A 13949-nucleotide genomic window follows, 5' to 3' on the forward strand; every position below is an offset into this window, starting at 1 on the left:
AGGGAAATTAAGTATCCAATTTCGTAAGAAATATCTTCTAGTGGATGGTATAAAATGTTCAGTCCGCCCGAAATCTGAACAGTGATTTTTTCAAAGACATACAACTACAAAGACGAGACATAATGCATGCAACAAAAAATGTTTATGAAACAATGTATAGAAACATTACCGTTAACAGAAAAAATGCAATTTGGTGGCACCTTAAAATCGCAATCAAGAAGGAAAATTTCAAGTTATATTATCAGAAACTTAATGTATGAATTCAAGAATCTCTTCAAGAAGAATGCCATGTCAATTGGATCGTTAAATTCGGTTAAATACGTACAAAACGTATAAAAAACAAAATGTTATTTAACCATATCGTAAAATTACATTATGTTAAATTAAAAAGCCATTCACTGATGTATGATAACATTAAAATGTCCTATCTTGTTATATTTATGTCTTTGTTTTTTCTTGACAATATTTATTTTGGTTTGTTTGTTTATAGAAATATGCACGCAATCTTTAAACGATTACATCAATAAAAATTACTTTTCATGTCAAAGAACAAAGAAATATTCACACATTTTTAAATCGAGGCTTTTGACATTAGCCGATGTCATGCTTCAACAAATTGGGGAAGTAAGTGTCTGATGTATCCAACAAACAAAATGCTGATTAATTTGATTAGCACTAACTGAAGATGGGGGGACAGTTCATTACCATCAGAACTCATCTTCTCACAACGATCTTGATAGGACACTTGTTTAAATAATTGTTTGGATTGTTGTTTTGCAATGTTATTTTTAAGTATTTTTTAAAAAATTGAGTTGTTTAACAAATTATGAAATAGTACTTCAAATTCTAAAAAAAATGTTCAGATGACATGTTCAATAAGCTGATGTCTTTAGAAGTACCAAAGATATACGAGTACATGTGTTTGTAATTATATGAAGGAAGGGTTCTTCAATAAATTGGCTATTAAATCGACTAATGCATATTATACTCAAACAATAATTTATTATATTTATTCTCTAAGAAAAGCGAATTCAAATCAATTGAGTTCTCTCCTCTATCCGCAATCGGTTAATATTACGATATTTGTTGCCACTTAAATAAAACCAGTTTTGTTTTGACACATTTGGTACCTATAGCCGAATATATTTAAATTGAATTTTATTAATATCTAATATGACGATTGTGGTCTAAATGTTTTGGTTTTTCAATGTTTTAGATTTGAATTCGGCTCAGTATAAAATTTGAAAAACGTAGTATACGTCACAAAACGTGAATTTCAATATTGTGACGTTATAAACTTCATACAAATTAGGCAATTAATTACTTTCTGCCGGGATTTACTTTATTCTCAGGAACAATAAATTATATAACACTGTGTGTCAATATTTTATATCCGATATATTTCAAATACTTTAATGAATTTTATATCTCACTATTTAACGTTTTTAAAATTATGAGATTATTTCAGCTTATGTCTATATATTGTTGTTTCAAGTTATAGTTTGATAATAGCTACTTCATTTATTAACATAGACATCAATTGCTAAAATGGTGAGGTGGTTAAATGCACACATAGAACCCTATATACCAAACTACACCCAGTTTGATTACAAAATGTAAGGTCCATACAACGTTTGGGATAAATACAGTTAAACAAATCGTCTCGGATTGTTTTGAAAATGAAATGGAACAATGTCTTCTTGCGTTTCAGAAATCGATTTTCCTGCCAAAACCCCCAATTTTTTGTCTTCACCAATTGTTAATTTCCATATGCGATTCGATAGTAATGATATTGAAACCAAGGAAACCAAAAAATTAGGTCAAAATATTGGATGCCGTGGAGTGGCGTGCTTCTAAAAACGACAATGTACTAAAATTTTGGAAAATACCTAATTTTTGGAAATTTCTGGAGAAAAAAAGCTATTTCTCGAAAACTATAACAGATATTATGTTCATTGTTTTTATACCCCCAACCATAGTATGGAGGGTATATTAAGTTTGTTTTTCCGTTAGTAGCGCATTGAAATACTCATTTGCGACCCTATAAAGTATATATATATATATATATATATATATATATATATATATATATATTCTTGATCAGGATAAAATTCTGAGTCGACCTATGTATGTCCGTCCGCATGTGGTAATCACTCTAGCATCCACAAAAATGGAGATAATATGCTGACATTTTTATAAAATGCCTCTTTTGTTTGCAGGCATGTCAAGTTCGATGATGGGCTATATCAATCCACGTTTTGGTATAGCCCCCATATAACGGAACCCCGATTTTCGGATAACGGTACCGCCCGATTTCAGGTATTTTGAAAAACGTCAAAGTCTCATTTTTAGAATTAGATGTAATTTGACATTTAGGGTCCCTAGCTATCCACAAAACAAATATACAAATAATATGGACATAGGCCCATGTTTTGGTATTGCCCCCATATAACAGTACCTCCCGATTTTCGGTATTTTGAGGATTTTACCTACAATTTGTAACTGAACTATCTGTAATTTGACATTAGAAGTTTTTAATGGTCAGCAGACCTCTCCATCAAAAAATTGTCGACATAGGTCCATGTATAACGGTACCTCCTGGTTTTCGGTATTTTGAAGATTTTACCTACAATTTTTAATCGAACTAGGTGTAATTTGAGATTTTAAGTACCTCTCCACCAAAAATTGTCAACATGTCAGTAATTTACAATTTTCAATAGTTTACAATTTTTAATCGGAATAGCTGTAATTTGACATTTGAAATTCTAAGTGGTCGCCACACCTATCCACCAAAAATGTTCAACATAGGTCCATGTTTGTATATATGTCCCATATAATGCTACCTCCTGATTTTCGGTATTTTGAGGATTTTTAGCTGAAATTTTTACATAACTAGCTGTAATGTGACATTTGAAGTTCTTAATGGTCATCTCATCTCTCCTCCAACAATTATCAACATAGGTCCATGTTTGGATATTGCCCCCATATAACGGTACCTCCCGGTATTTCAAAGGTTTTACCTACATTTTTTGACTGAACGGTTCCCTGCATTCACGAAACTTCTCTGCCAAAAATTTTCGACATATGTCCATGTATCGGTATATCCCCAATTACCACTGTAACAAATTGTCAACATAGGTCCATGTTTCGGTATAGCCCCCATAAAACGGTAACTCCCTATTTTCGGTATTTTGGGAATTGTATCTACATTTTTACCTAAATGGCGGTAATTTGACATTTGAAGTTCCCAGTGGTCGCAGAACTTCTACACCAAAAATTGTCAACGTAGGTCCATGTTTTGGTACGGTCCCCATACAAACCTCCCGATTTTCAGTATTTTGAGTATTTTAGCTTTATTTTTTGGACAAATTTTCCGTCATTTGAAATTTGAGAGTTAACAAAAATTGTTAATTTAGAGCCATATTTTCGTATAGGGGTACCTCCCGATTTTCGGTATTGTGAGGATTTTAGCCACAATTTTTAGTCAAACAAACTGTTATTTGACATTTGAAGTTGCCATTGATCACAATCCACTAGAAATATTCAACATATGTCTAAGTTTTGGTATAGCCTCCATATACCGTTACATACCAATTTTCGGTATTTTGAAGATTTTAGCTAAAATTTTTAACCGAACTAGGAGTTATTTGACATTTAAGGATCCCATTGTTTGCAAAACTTCTCCAATAAAAATTGTCAACATACATATGTAGGTCGGTGTTTTGGTATAGCACCCATCTATCGGCACCTCCCGAGTTTCGGTATTTTGAGGACTTTAGCTACAATTTTTAACCGAACTAGCTAGAATTTGTCCTATATTTTTCAACCAAACTATCAGTAATTTGACATTTGAGATTCCAAGTGGTTACAAAACTTCTCCATCAAAAACTGCCAACAGAGGCCTATGTTTTGTTATAACCCCTATATAACGGTAGCTCCCGATGTTTGGTGCATTGAGGGTTTTAGCTACCATTTTTAGCTGAACTAGACGTAATTATTCATTTGCTGTTCCCAGTTGTCACAAAGCTCCTCCACCAAAAATTGTCAACATACATTGGTAGACAGAGGCACCATATAAAATTGCCGCCCGAATGAAGATATTTTAGTACATTATCTGACATTTTTAGGTACCCACTCAATTCAATCAATTTTAGTTAAGATTATTTTATGGTGGAGGGTATGAAAAGTTCGACCCGTCTGAACTTAACGCTTTTTTACTTGTTTGTTTTTAGTAGATAGGATTCTTGACTTTAAGAGCCGTTTTTCGTGGGTAAGTCCAAACTTCCCGAGAAATTGGCCCAAAAACTCATAAAATCCTATAGAAGTATTGTGTTTACTTCTTTACTTTAGGTTCGAGACTGAAGGTATATCTCAGTCGACACAGCTGACTGATACTACCTTACTTGGTTATTCTGTTTTTGATACGGAACATCATATTCAGGTCGGCTAATCAGGTGACTTGAGGTACATACATATATACCCAAATCAAGTAACAAGTGAGTGTAGTTCAAATGATAAAAAATATATATTTCTAATTACATATGGAAATGTAAGTTAACGAAATTCGTTTATAATTTCGAATTTTTACTCTTTAAGTATAAGATTTCACATAATGATGCGAATCTTAAAAGATTTGACAATAAAGAATTCATTCTTTGTGTGTTCTGCATCCCAAATTGGTCATCTACTTGGGGAGTACCCACAACCATGCTTTTTGCATGCAAATGGCCGTAAAATAGTAAAATAAAAACCCCGGCTTAAGAACTTATATGTATGAATGTTTGACTGATAAGCCAATGTTTACTTTTGAGCTAAACTTTTTTTGCAAAACTTTGCCATAAATGCACTGCATGCTGGCCACGAAATTACGTTACGAATATGTATTTGTTTATTTAGATTGTAGAAAACCCCCAGAAGGTCAAAATGGTATTGACACTGAATTAAAAAAATAAGAAATACACAAATACATAAATTTGAGACTAGAGTGTTATTATTTTTTCCCACGAACATCTTTGAAGACACAGGAGAAGACTTCTATCATATCAATTGTTTATCACAGAGTCTGACATGAAAGAAAGAATCCTAGAAATTGAAAAAAATATACCTCGAAGAATTGCTATAATACGAATCTCTATTAAAGACATTTAGCACACATACAGCTTTGGTTAAATGACCACATAGAATATGAAAGACTTTAAAGAACTCGGGTTCTCCACATTTGCTAATATTTTGTAAAAGGTAAATAATTGGCTCCCAGTGTTGATGAACATTTGTTGACCAATAGTCTTCCAATCTATAATATTCACAATCTTATACTAAAATACAAAATAAATTTTGTATGAAACTAAGCTATGTGATGCCCTACACCACTACGCCTGGACATAGGCTTTCCGCTGCTCAAATTTCTTTGTAGAAAAATGTTACTTCTTCAAAGGACGTTGACATTGGAAACATTTTACAGATTAGTAGTGTAAGGTTGTTAACCAAACTTGATTCGAATAATTAACACTAAATTTTACGGAAGTTTTGCATTGGTTCAAATAATGTCGTGAAAGATCCGAACTTCTTGATCAGCATAAAATTCTAAATCTATTGAAATCAAGATACAGCTCGCAATAATTAAGATAGAGCTTTATAATTTGTAGACTGCGGAATCCTATGCAAATGCATATATGGTTAAGATGGTCGTAGAGAAAATCTGATTAGACAGAAACTCGTTTTATTACAAAATAACACGAATTAGGCCCAGAAATTTTTGCATATTTTGCATATCGTGCATATTTTTACATATCTGCATAAAATGAGCATATGCAAAAATATATTCAAGGATTTGTGGTCTAAATATACCACCGAAATGGCAGAAATTTGGTATTAAGTCTTCGTTAGGGGTATGCAACTTTACAACTAAAATCTGTCCGCATACGTCCACGTCTTCTTATAGCCCCATAGAATGGTATCTCCCGATTTTCGGCATTTTGAAGGTTGTGGCCTCAATATCCCACCGAAATGACTGAAATTTGGAATTTTGTCTTCGTTGTGGGTATAAAACTTTCCACCTGAAATTTGTCGGTATAGGTCCACGTCTTCATATAGCCCCCATAGAACGGTACCTCCGGATTTCTGGTATTTTGAAGGTTGTTCCCTCAATATCCGTCCGAAATGGCTGAAATTTGGTATTAAGTCTTCGTTGGTGGTATACAACTTTCCACCTGAAACTTATCGGTATAGGTCCACGTCTTCATATAGTTCCCATAGAATGGTACCTCCCGATATTCGGTATTTTGAAGGTTGTGGCCTCAATATTCCACCGAAATGACTGAAATTTGGAATTTTGTCTTTGTTGTGTTTATAAAACTTTCCACCTGAAATGTGTCGGTATAGGTCCACGTCTTCATTTCAAAACATGTGAACTCAGCAAGGATGGCTGTGTACCGTTATATCACTACATCAAGCGATAATTTTTGGATGGAAATTTTCTACCCTCTGCGAACACAAAATTCCAATTTAAAACCATTCCGGCAGGAAAGTGTGACTAAAATCTTCGAAAAGCTTGAATCGGGTGGTAATCCCTTGATGGCAACTAGCTTTACCAAAACCATATTGCCATTTTTTTGCAAGGATATTTTATAACCGCCAGGAATACGAAAATCTTTCGAAATGCCTATACAAATACGTTTGTCGCTGCCGATCTTAATGCCGTTTTTACATGTTAGACAATTGATATTTTATTTACAAAATACCACTGCTGGGATTTCCATTCAAATATTTGTGACGCAAGCAATGTGAACAGGTCTGCGAAGTATACGGAAATTGCGGTTAGCAATGTAACATATACAACATATTGTCACCATAAATGCCAAAAGTCGTAACTAACAAAATAATAACTTTACAGGAGAAGCAAAAAACGTTATAAAATGAAAAACTGTTTTATGGATTATTAATCTTATGAAGGCGAGTATATGGGATATTATCAATCATATACGAATGGGAGGAAGTAATGAAACCAAAACCGCGGAAACGCTTGGTTTTGGGATCCGTCGTTACAGCAAAATCTGCAATGTTACCCATTTTCCGAAATGCCTTTTCTTGAATAGGATCGTTATTTTTTAACGTAGAAGCTTGAAATTTTGCAAGAGTATGTATTTTAGTCTTATGTATTAGATTCAATCAAAAAACTAATTTTTACTTTTTTGGAGATAAGACTTCGGGCAATTATGGTGACGATATACTATACATTGGTTGGTTTTCCTCACCAGAAAAGTATCCCGGCAAAAAATTTGACTCCAAAGGGAAAGTTAAATCATATGTACAAGTTATTTGGAAGTGCATCAAATTATGTATTTTCACTCATTCTTTTTACAAGAGCGTGACCCCGGAAAGAGGCGTTCCATTGCACTGCATTTTAACTCAGCCTTTGAACCGATCCTTGGTTACTGCATTTTAACTGACACTTTTGCACTGCATTTTAACTAACCCTTTGGGGTTGAATAGGATGCAGTCCAAAGTACGTATCTTGATACAGGCATTCTGCGGAATGTGTGCAAGTCATTGCATAATATTCCAGAATAAATAAAATGCATTTATTATTTGTGTTCAACAAAAATATTATGAATTTTATTACATTAACACATGTTATGAAAATTCTCCATTGCACAGTGTCCAATTTTCCGAAAATCCTAGCCAAAAATCGAAAAAATTGTATCAATTTACACTAAATACGGTCAAATATTGTTTATAGGATCCCACTGCGAGTAATTATGAAAAAATATATTCGTTTCTTGTTTTGTAAGCGATAAAAGCAGGTCAAAATTACCCTATTTTGATTTTTTGTTTCAGTATTTAAGTTGTTTATAAAACTATGATAGTATCCAAAATAAACAACGGTTTTTTAATTTTTTTGTAATTCTAGCGATAGGTATTTGAGACGTATTTAAGATGTTCAGTTTCGCCAATGAAGTGCGTTCTTTAATAATTTATGTCTGTACTTGTTGATTTTTTCAAGGTAAATTTTCACATTAAATTATGAAAATAGTTGTGAGTAAGATCGAGTTGGACTGTGTACCTTATCATTCCATAAAAAGGGAAGACTTTTAACAATTTCTATCGAAACATCCTGCACATATTTGCACTTTTCGTTTTTATCTGATATTTTGTCTTGCACTTATGTACAGATTTTTTTTTTTTTGATTCAGAATGTCAGAATATCGTATAGGGTCACTTCCTGGCGTTTAGGTAAAATTTAGAGTTTTGATTTATTTTAGGACCTATAAATTTTATGGCGAATAAATATCTAAAATATTTTGATACAATCACATTTTATAGGAGATTTTAAAGATTTGTGGAAAAAGGGACCAAAAAGGCCCCATTTATGATTTGCACAAGGGTTAATCTTTTTAAGAAAAATATTTCTTGCACACTTGTCAGTAAAGTTACCAAAGACACCATATTCCTAAAGTGCAAGGATTCCAAGTAATCTTAACTCAAATATTTCCAAAAGGGTAGAAATGGTAGAAGCTTGCACCCCTATTTTAGTTTCTTGTTTTTTTTTTGGTGAAATTGATAACGATAGTTCCTTGGTATGTAATACAAATAGAGATTTCATTTCTTTGATGACTTGCAGTGAAATTTAGTGGAGAACGCCATTCTTCTAAAATGATGGTTTGTATTACAATTTTGCCAAATCTCAGATGAAGTACGACTTCAACCCTAAAATGTTTTTTTTAATTGTGTATATTTCTGGAGTTTAGTTAAGATATAGAGTTTTGGTGTATTCTAAGACCTATAGTAAAAATTTATGGCGAACAAATTCGTAGAATATTTTGATCTGACACGATCTCATTTTATAGGAGAAGGGACCAAAAAGACATCTTTATTGACAGTCTGAGGGTTAAAAAAAATGAAAACAGCGACCCGAAAAACATAAGACCCCAAGCTTTGGTCAAAATCCATTCATTTTTAGAGTTTTGACCAGGTTTTAGTAAAATTGGACACTGTGCATTGAATTCAATCGCAACCATGCGTGTTTCCTCCGCTCTCCATTTAATCCAAGCTGAAATGTGTTTGCTTCATCTGCTTAATGGGTTTGTATATTGTCTTCCCATCAGCAGTTAAGATTTCGACATGTACTCCATAGGAAAATATTCTACTGGTGACTTACCGCCAAAATGTTTGCAAATTGTATAGTTTTTATTTTATTGTAACACATTTTTGTAAATGTTTACACGCTTTTCTATTATTGTAGGGATCTACTAACCGAATTGCTTGTAGGGACCTCTAAGCAAGTGCTAATAAAATGTAACGAACGGAGTGCCTTTTCCACGACTCCGTTTTGGCTGTTTGGACTGAATCTGGATGCTGTTAAAATGTGACAAATGAATGTGATTACATATTTGGATTGCATACAAATGCGGTTAAAATGTGAGGAATGGAGTGCCTTTTTCACGACTCCATTTTAACTGCATGAAAACATGCCGTGAAAGAACTGGTCCACATCGCACTACTTCCAATTTATTTTACTGGGATACCATATACTTAATACATATGTACATACATACATATGCATTTAAAATGATGGGATTTCCTCACCATGCATGTATAACACGGTTATCTGATATAAAAGTGAAAATACAGGTATGGTTTGCTGATGTAAAACGCACATTTAGGGCAAGCATGTGAATGCGAATTGCGTTATAAAAATGTCAATTATCTTATCAATTGGCATTACTATTCATTTTACACCCACTCGATCGGAAAATAATAAGCATTTTATTACGTATTATTTTTTTATTTCTCAAAAAATTAATAAAATTACTATTTAAATTGCACATTTACTGTATAAGTTCTCCCTTCTTTGGCAATTGTTAAAATAAGTTGCCACATGTGCCCTTGCTTAAGGTATATTGACCCCCTTAATGTACACAAGTGTATTTTGTAATAACCTACCGCAAAATGAGGCATCAAACCTTCCCCTATCTTATGCCTCGTCTCTAATTATATAGTGTGTTGACCCCATTGATGTAAAAACGCCAACAATCGTCACTTGTAACAACCTCTGCCCCCATACAGAAAGTACTTAGTCTAAGTAACTTAGACAATATTAAATTTATTCTCTTGCTTTAAGTACTCATTATTCTTAGCTACGATTTCCCCGATGTCTGTCTGTCTGGTCTGTTTTTGTTTACGTTTTAAAGGTCGCAGCTGCTATTAACGCAAGTATCATGTGCTTGACGAGCGAGCGGGAATGCGAAGAATACCCTATGTCCAATGCCGCCAAGTGTAAACAATGCTCGATTGAATGACCTTTTGTGTGAGCGGAATTTTAATTGTTTAATTTTTTTACATCCCCTTTGGCCAAATGTTTATAAAAATAATAAGTCAACAACTTTTAGGGTTTTGTTTCATTTTAATGATTTTTTATTTATAAAATTGTTTTTGTTTGTTTTTTTAATCTGTTTTCTTAATACAAGAATATAACAAATGGAATGCTTACGAAAAGCTAACATAACAATTACAGGTTTTAATTAATAAAAAAGATTTCGTTAAACAAAAATTATTTTCAAGGAAGACAATGAAATCTGTTTGTTTATAAAAAAAAATAAATGACAATAACAAATATATACATTTTCTCCGTTAATATTTCAATAACATGCGTTCACTTATTATTACTGATTTGTTTTTGTGTTTTGCTTTTTTCCATTTCGTAAATAAAATATTAAGGCTTAATAACAAAAAGTTTGTTTTTAGCTTAGATTTAATTAAGATTAATTAATTAATATGTGTTTTTTTTCTACAGACTATAGCTGGTGCTGCTGTTGCGACTGCATTTGCCCCTTTGGCTTGACTGGAAAAGGGGGTTTGGAAAGTCCACCTCGTGCTAATGATGAAATATCAAATAGTTGTTGTTGTTGTTGTAATAAATCTATTTATTAGCTGCATTCAACACAAACTGCCTTATATTTTGTTCCTGGAGAATGTAATCAACCTTGCGTTGTGTTGGCGGCGGCTGCAGCTGCTGTTGTTGCGGCTGTTTTTTCTTCTTAGTAATACTCCAGTATAGTCCCAGCAAAATGTTCGATGCCAAAGATGACATTCAATCATGGGTGCAAGTGATCTAGCATGTCATCTTTTTAGCATCTTCATCGATGAATTTTATATGAGCGTGGACCCCAAAAGATGACGTTCTTTTCTGGATCCTAAGCATGTCATTTTAACCAATGCGTTGACATGTCATTTCCACCAATGCTTTGGCATGTCATTTCCACCAATGATTTGACATGTCATTTTCACCAATGCTTTGACACGTCATTTTCACCCATGCTTTGACTTGTCATTTTAACCAATGCTTTGGCATGTCATTTTCACCAACCCCTTGGCATGAATTTTTCATGTATTGTTTGGAAATTGAAATGCTGTATTGAAATATGGTTTTCATTAAAAACAAAACTCTTTATTAATTCAAACGAATTCATGAAATAACTACAATTAATTTATCAGTTTAGTTTTTCAAAAGTTTACATCCAAAATTGCAATGTAATCACCACCGCTGCAACGCAAAAGATTACTTCCACCGTTCTCCTCAACTGATATTCTTTCATCTTACAAAAGGTTTTTTCAATTATCTTCCCATCACCAGTTCAGATTTCGACATGGACTCCAAATGCACTCCTTTAAGTATTTTTATTTCGTAAATTACTTTTATTTTATAATTTCGTTATTTTATAACAACATTTTGGTAATTTATACTCTTTTGTTTAGTGACGGAAATATGTAGGGATCTACAACCCGGCTTGCTTTAGGGATCTCTAAGAACAAAATGTAACGAACGGGGAGGAGAGACTTTTTATGGAAAATACCATTTATGCTTAATTAATTTATTTTTAATTGTTTCTTTCCAAAAGTAGTTTCTTCTTTATTTTCAGATTCTTGTTCCTTTTCGTTTCGGACTTTTTTTTCAAATTCCAAGAAGCGAGATTTGATTGATTTCATTCTATGTCAGATTTAGAACAGACAAGGGAACTTTTAAAATAGCAATGTGTGCAGTCCGATTCTATTTTTAGCTCGATGGTTGGGACTTCATATAATACCAATTGTTTAGAAGTTTTAGTTGTTTGATATGCAGGAAATGTAAGACAACATCACGACGACAGTTGTAACAACTTTGGTCTGTTCCAGAAACTGCAAGAATCTACTTATTTTTACAACGTAACAATTTTTCCTTTATGTTATCGGAAAAAATAGTAAAAATTAGCAGATTTTTGCAGTACTGGAACATACCAAAATGAAAATAAACAGGTGTGTAAATAAAAACACAAACATCATCTCTATTGGATCGATGGAATGGGTACAAATGCTGATGAAAAGATCGGATCTTTCACGACTTCCTTTGCATTGGTTCAAATCCTAATGAAAAGATCGGATCTTCCACGACTTCCTTTGAACCAATGCAAAAGATGACATGAAATCACGTCATCGCAAAGAACCCCTTCCGTCAAATTTTGCTGGGGTAGTTTTAAAATATTGTCGTTACAGTTACAATTTTTTAATGAACACCATAAACGTCGGATTGTTGCTTCGTTTACAAAGATACATCGATCATCGTGTGGAGTAATCTTCGTTTTTCGGTTACAACTATATAAAGTCCAAACGTTTTCAGCGTTCTCTCTTCTGTGGTTTTTGGTCATCATAATCTCAAGTAGTTTAAGGTACATTCCCACAACATTTGGGGAATTTTCAAATTTATGTCCTCTTACTGCTGATTCGCAAGCGACCTCCTCATACATTAGGTAGCTGGACGACTGGATTCTCAGCAGCATCCCAGTTGGCTTCACAGAAATCAACCAACAAAGATTCCGGCTTATTCAATTGCTCTTCATTTTGTTCGCCAGTCCAGGTTTTTTGTACCAGACAGCATGATTCAACAGTGGTTTTGCCCAAAATACGGCTTAGTTTAATGGGGCAATCCACTTTGATGACATAGATGTCGTTCTCATAGCAAAAGGCTTCCAAGAGCACTTCATGCATGTGGGTGGCCGAATCACCGGCTTGTGGCACAGCCATTAGGCAGAAGAGGGAACCTTCGGGAGCCTTTGATAAGACCTTGATGGCAGCACTGAGTCCCACAATGACTCGAGACTCAGTCTGGGCCTTCATCAAGGCACTTTTGATGGTACGTCCAATTTTTGTGTAATCCATTTTTATATCCATGGCATTGTTTTGGGTGGGTTGTTGTTGGTGATGATAAGATTGAATCTGCATAGCTTCCATAACCATTTTGTTATTGTTGTTGCAAATTAAATGCTGCTCTTGATAGGTATCAATTTTCACAAAATTACTTTCAGTTCTTGGTGGTCTGTTCACGCTTGACAACACTTGGTTTGTGGGTGTTTTAGTGTTTGTTTTCAGAGTCAATTGACTTTTCTTATTTGTTTTGCTTTTGTTAATAATTATTGTTTGCTCAGTGGCTTTCAGTTTTTTCTTGTTGTTCTTGTTTTTGTATTGTTATGAAATTCTTTTCGTGCAAAATTGTTTTTGTATTCACTTTAAATGTTCACTTTGCCCGTTCACGGAACGTTTTGCTTTGCTATCCGCGGTTGTTTCAATTTTGAGTGGTAATTTCACAATGAATACCAAGCGTAGAAGAGCGCCAGCTTTTATATCCCCAACTCTCTTAGCACAGGGCAATTCCATTGAATTTCACAAGAAACCCAAGAAAATACAGCAACAAATCGTCGGACACATTCAAACGAACACCCATAAAAGCTCTCTCACTCCTCATGCTTCTCTTGAATGAATACAAAGCAACAGCCCCACATTTCTCACACAAGTGAGTAAAGAGGCAGAGAGCAGCTATTTGGGGGATTTTCATATTCTCCAATGGACGGCAAGTCAGTTCAACAGAATTCCCCATAAATACTAGCAGAAACTTCCCAAGGGAAATTAGTTGCACACAA

The 13949-nt window shown here is 33.8% G+C and overlaps 2 protein-coding genes across 2 annotated transcripts in view; both read right to left on the reverse strand.

Annotated features, from left to right (window-relative positions):
* Incenp (Inner centromere protein) overlaps positions 1-13949 on the reverse strand; it is a 253177-nt gene that overhangs the window by 184145 nt on the left and 55083 nt on the right. The gene's annotated exons all lie outside the window — the stretch shown is intronic.
* On the reverse strand, positions 10383-13876 carry Gadd45 (Growth arrest and DNA damage-inducible 45). The gene has a single exon (XM_073956968.1). The coding sequence runs from the start codon at positions 13267-13269 to the stop codon at positions 12772-12774; it is 498 nt and encodes a 165-aa protein (XP_073813069.1). The 5' UTR covers positions 13270-13876; the 3' UTR covers positions 10383-12771.

This window comes from Musca autumnalis, unplaced genomic scaffold (assembly GCF_047663935.1).
Source record: "Musca autumnalis isolate F117 unplaced genomic scaffold, ASM4766393v1 scaffold_5, whole genome shotgun sequence".
Taxonomy (NCBI): domain Eukaryota; kingdom Metazoa; phylum Arthropoda; class Insecta; order Diptera; family Muscidae; genus Musca; species Musca autumnalis.

What these genes read in the sequence shown, in the direction of transcription:
- Gadd45 (XM_073956968.1), bottom strand. Translation starts at nt 13,269, where the DNA reads ATGGTTATGGAAGCTATGCAGATTCAATCTTATCATCACCAACAACAA.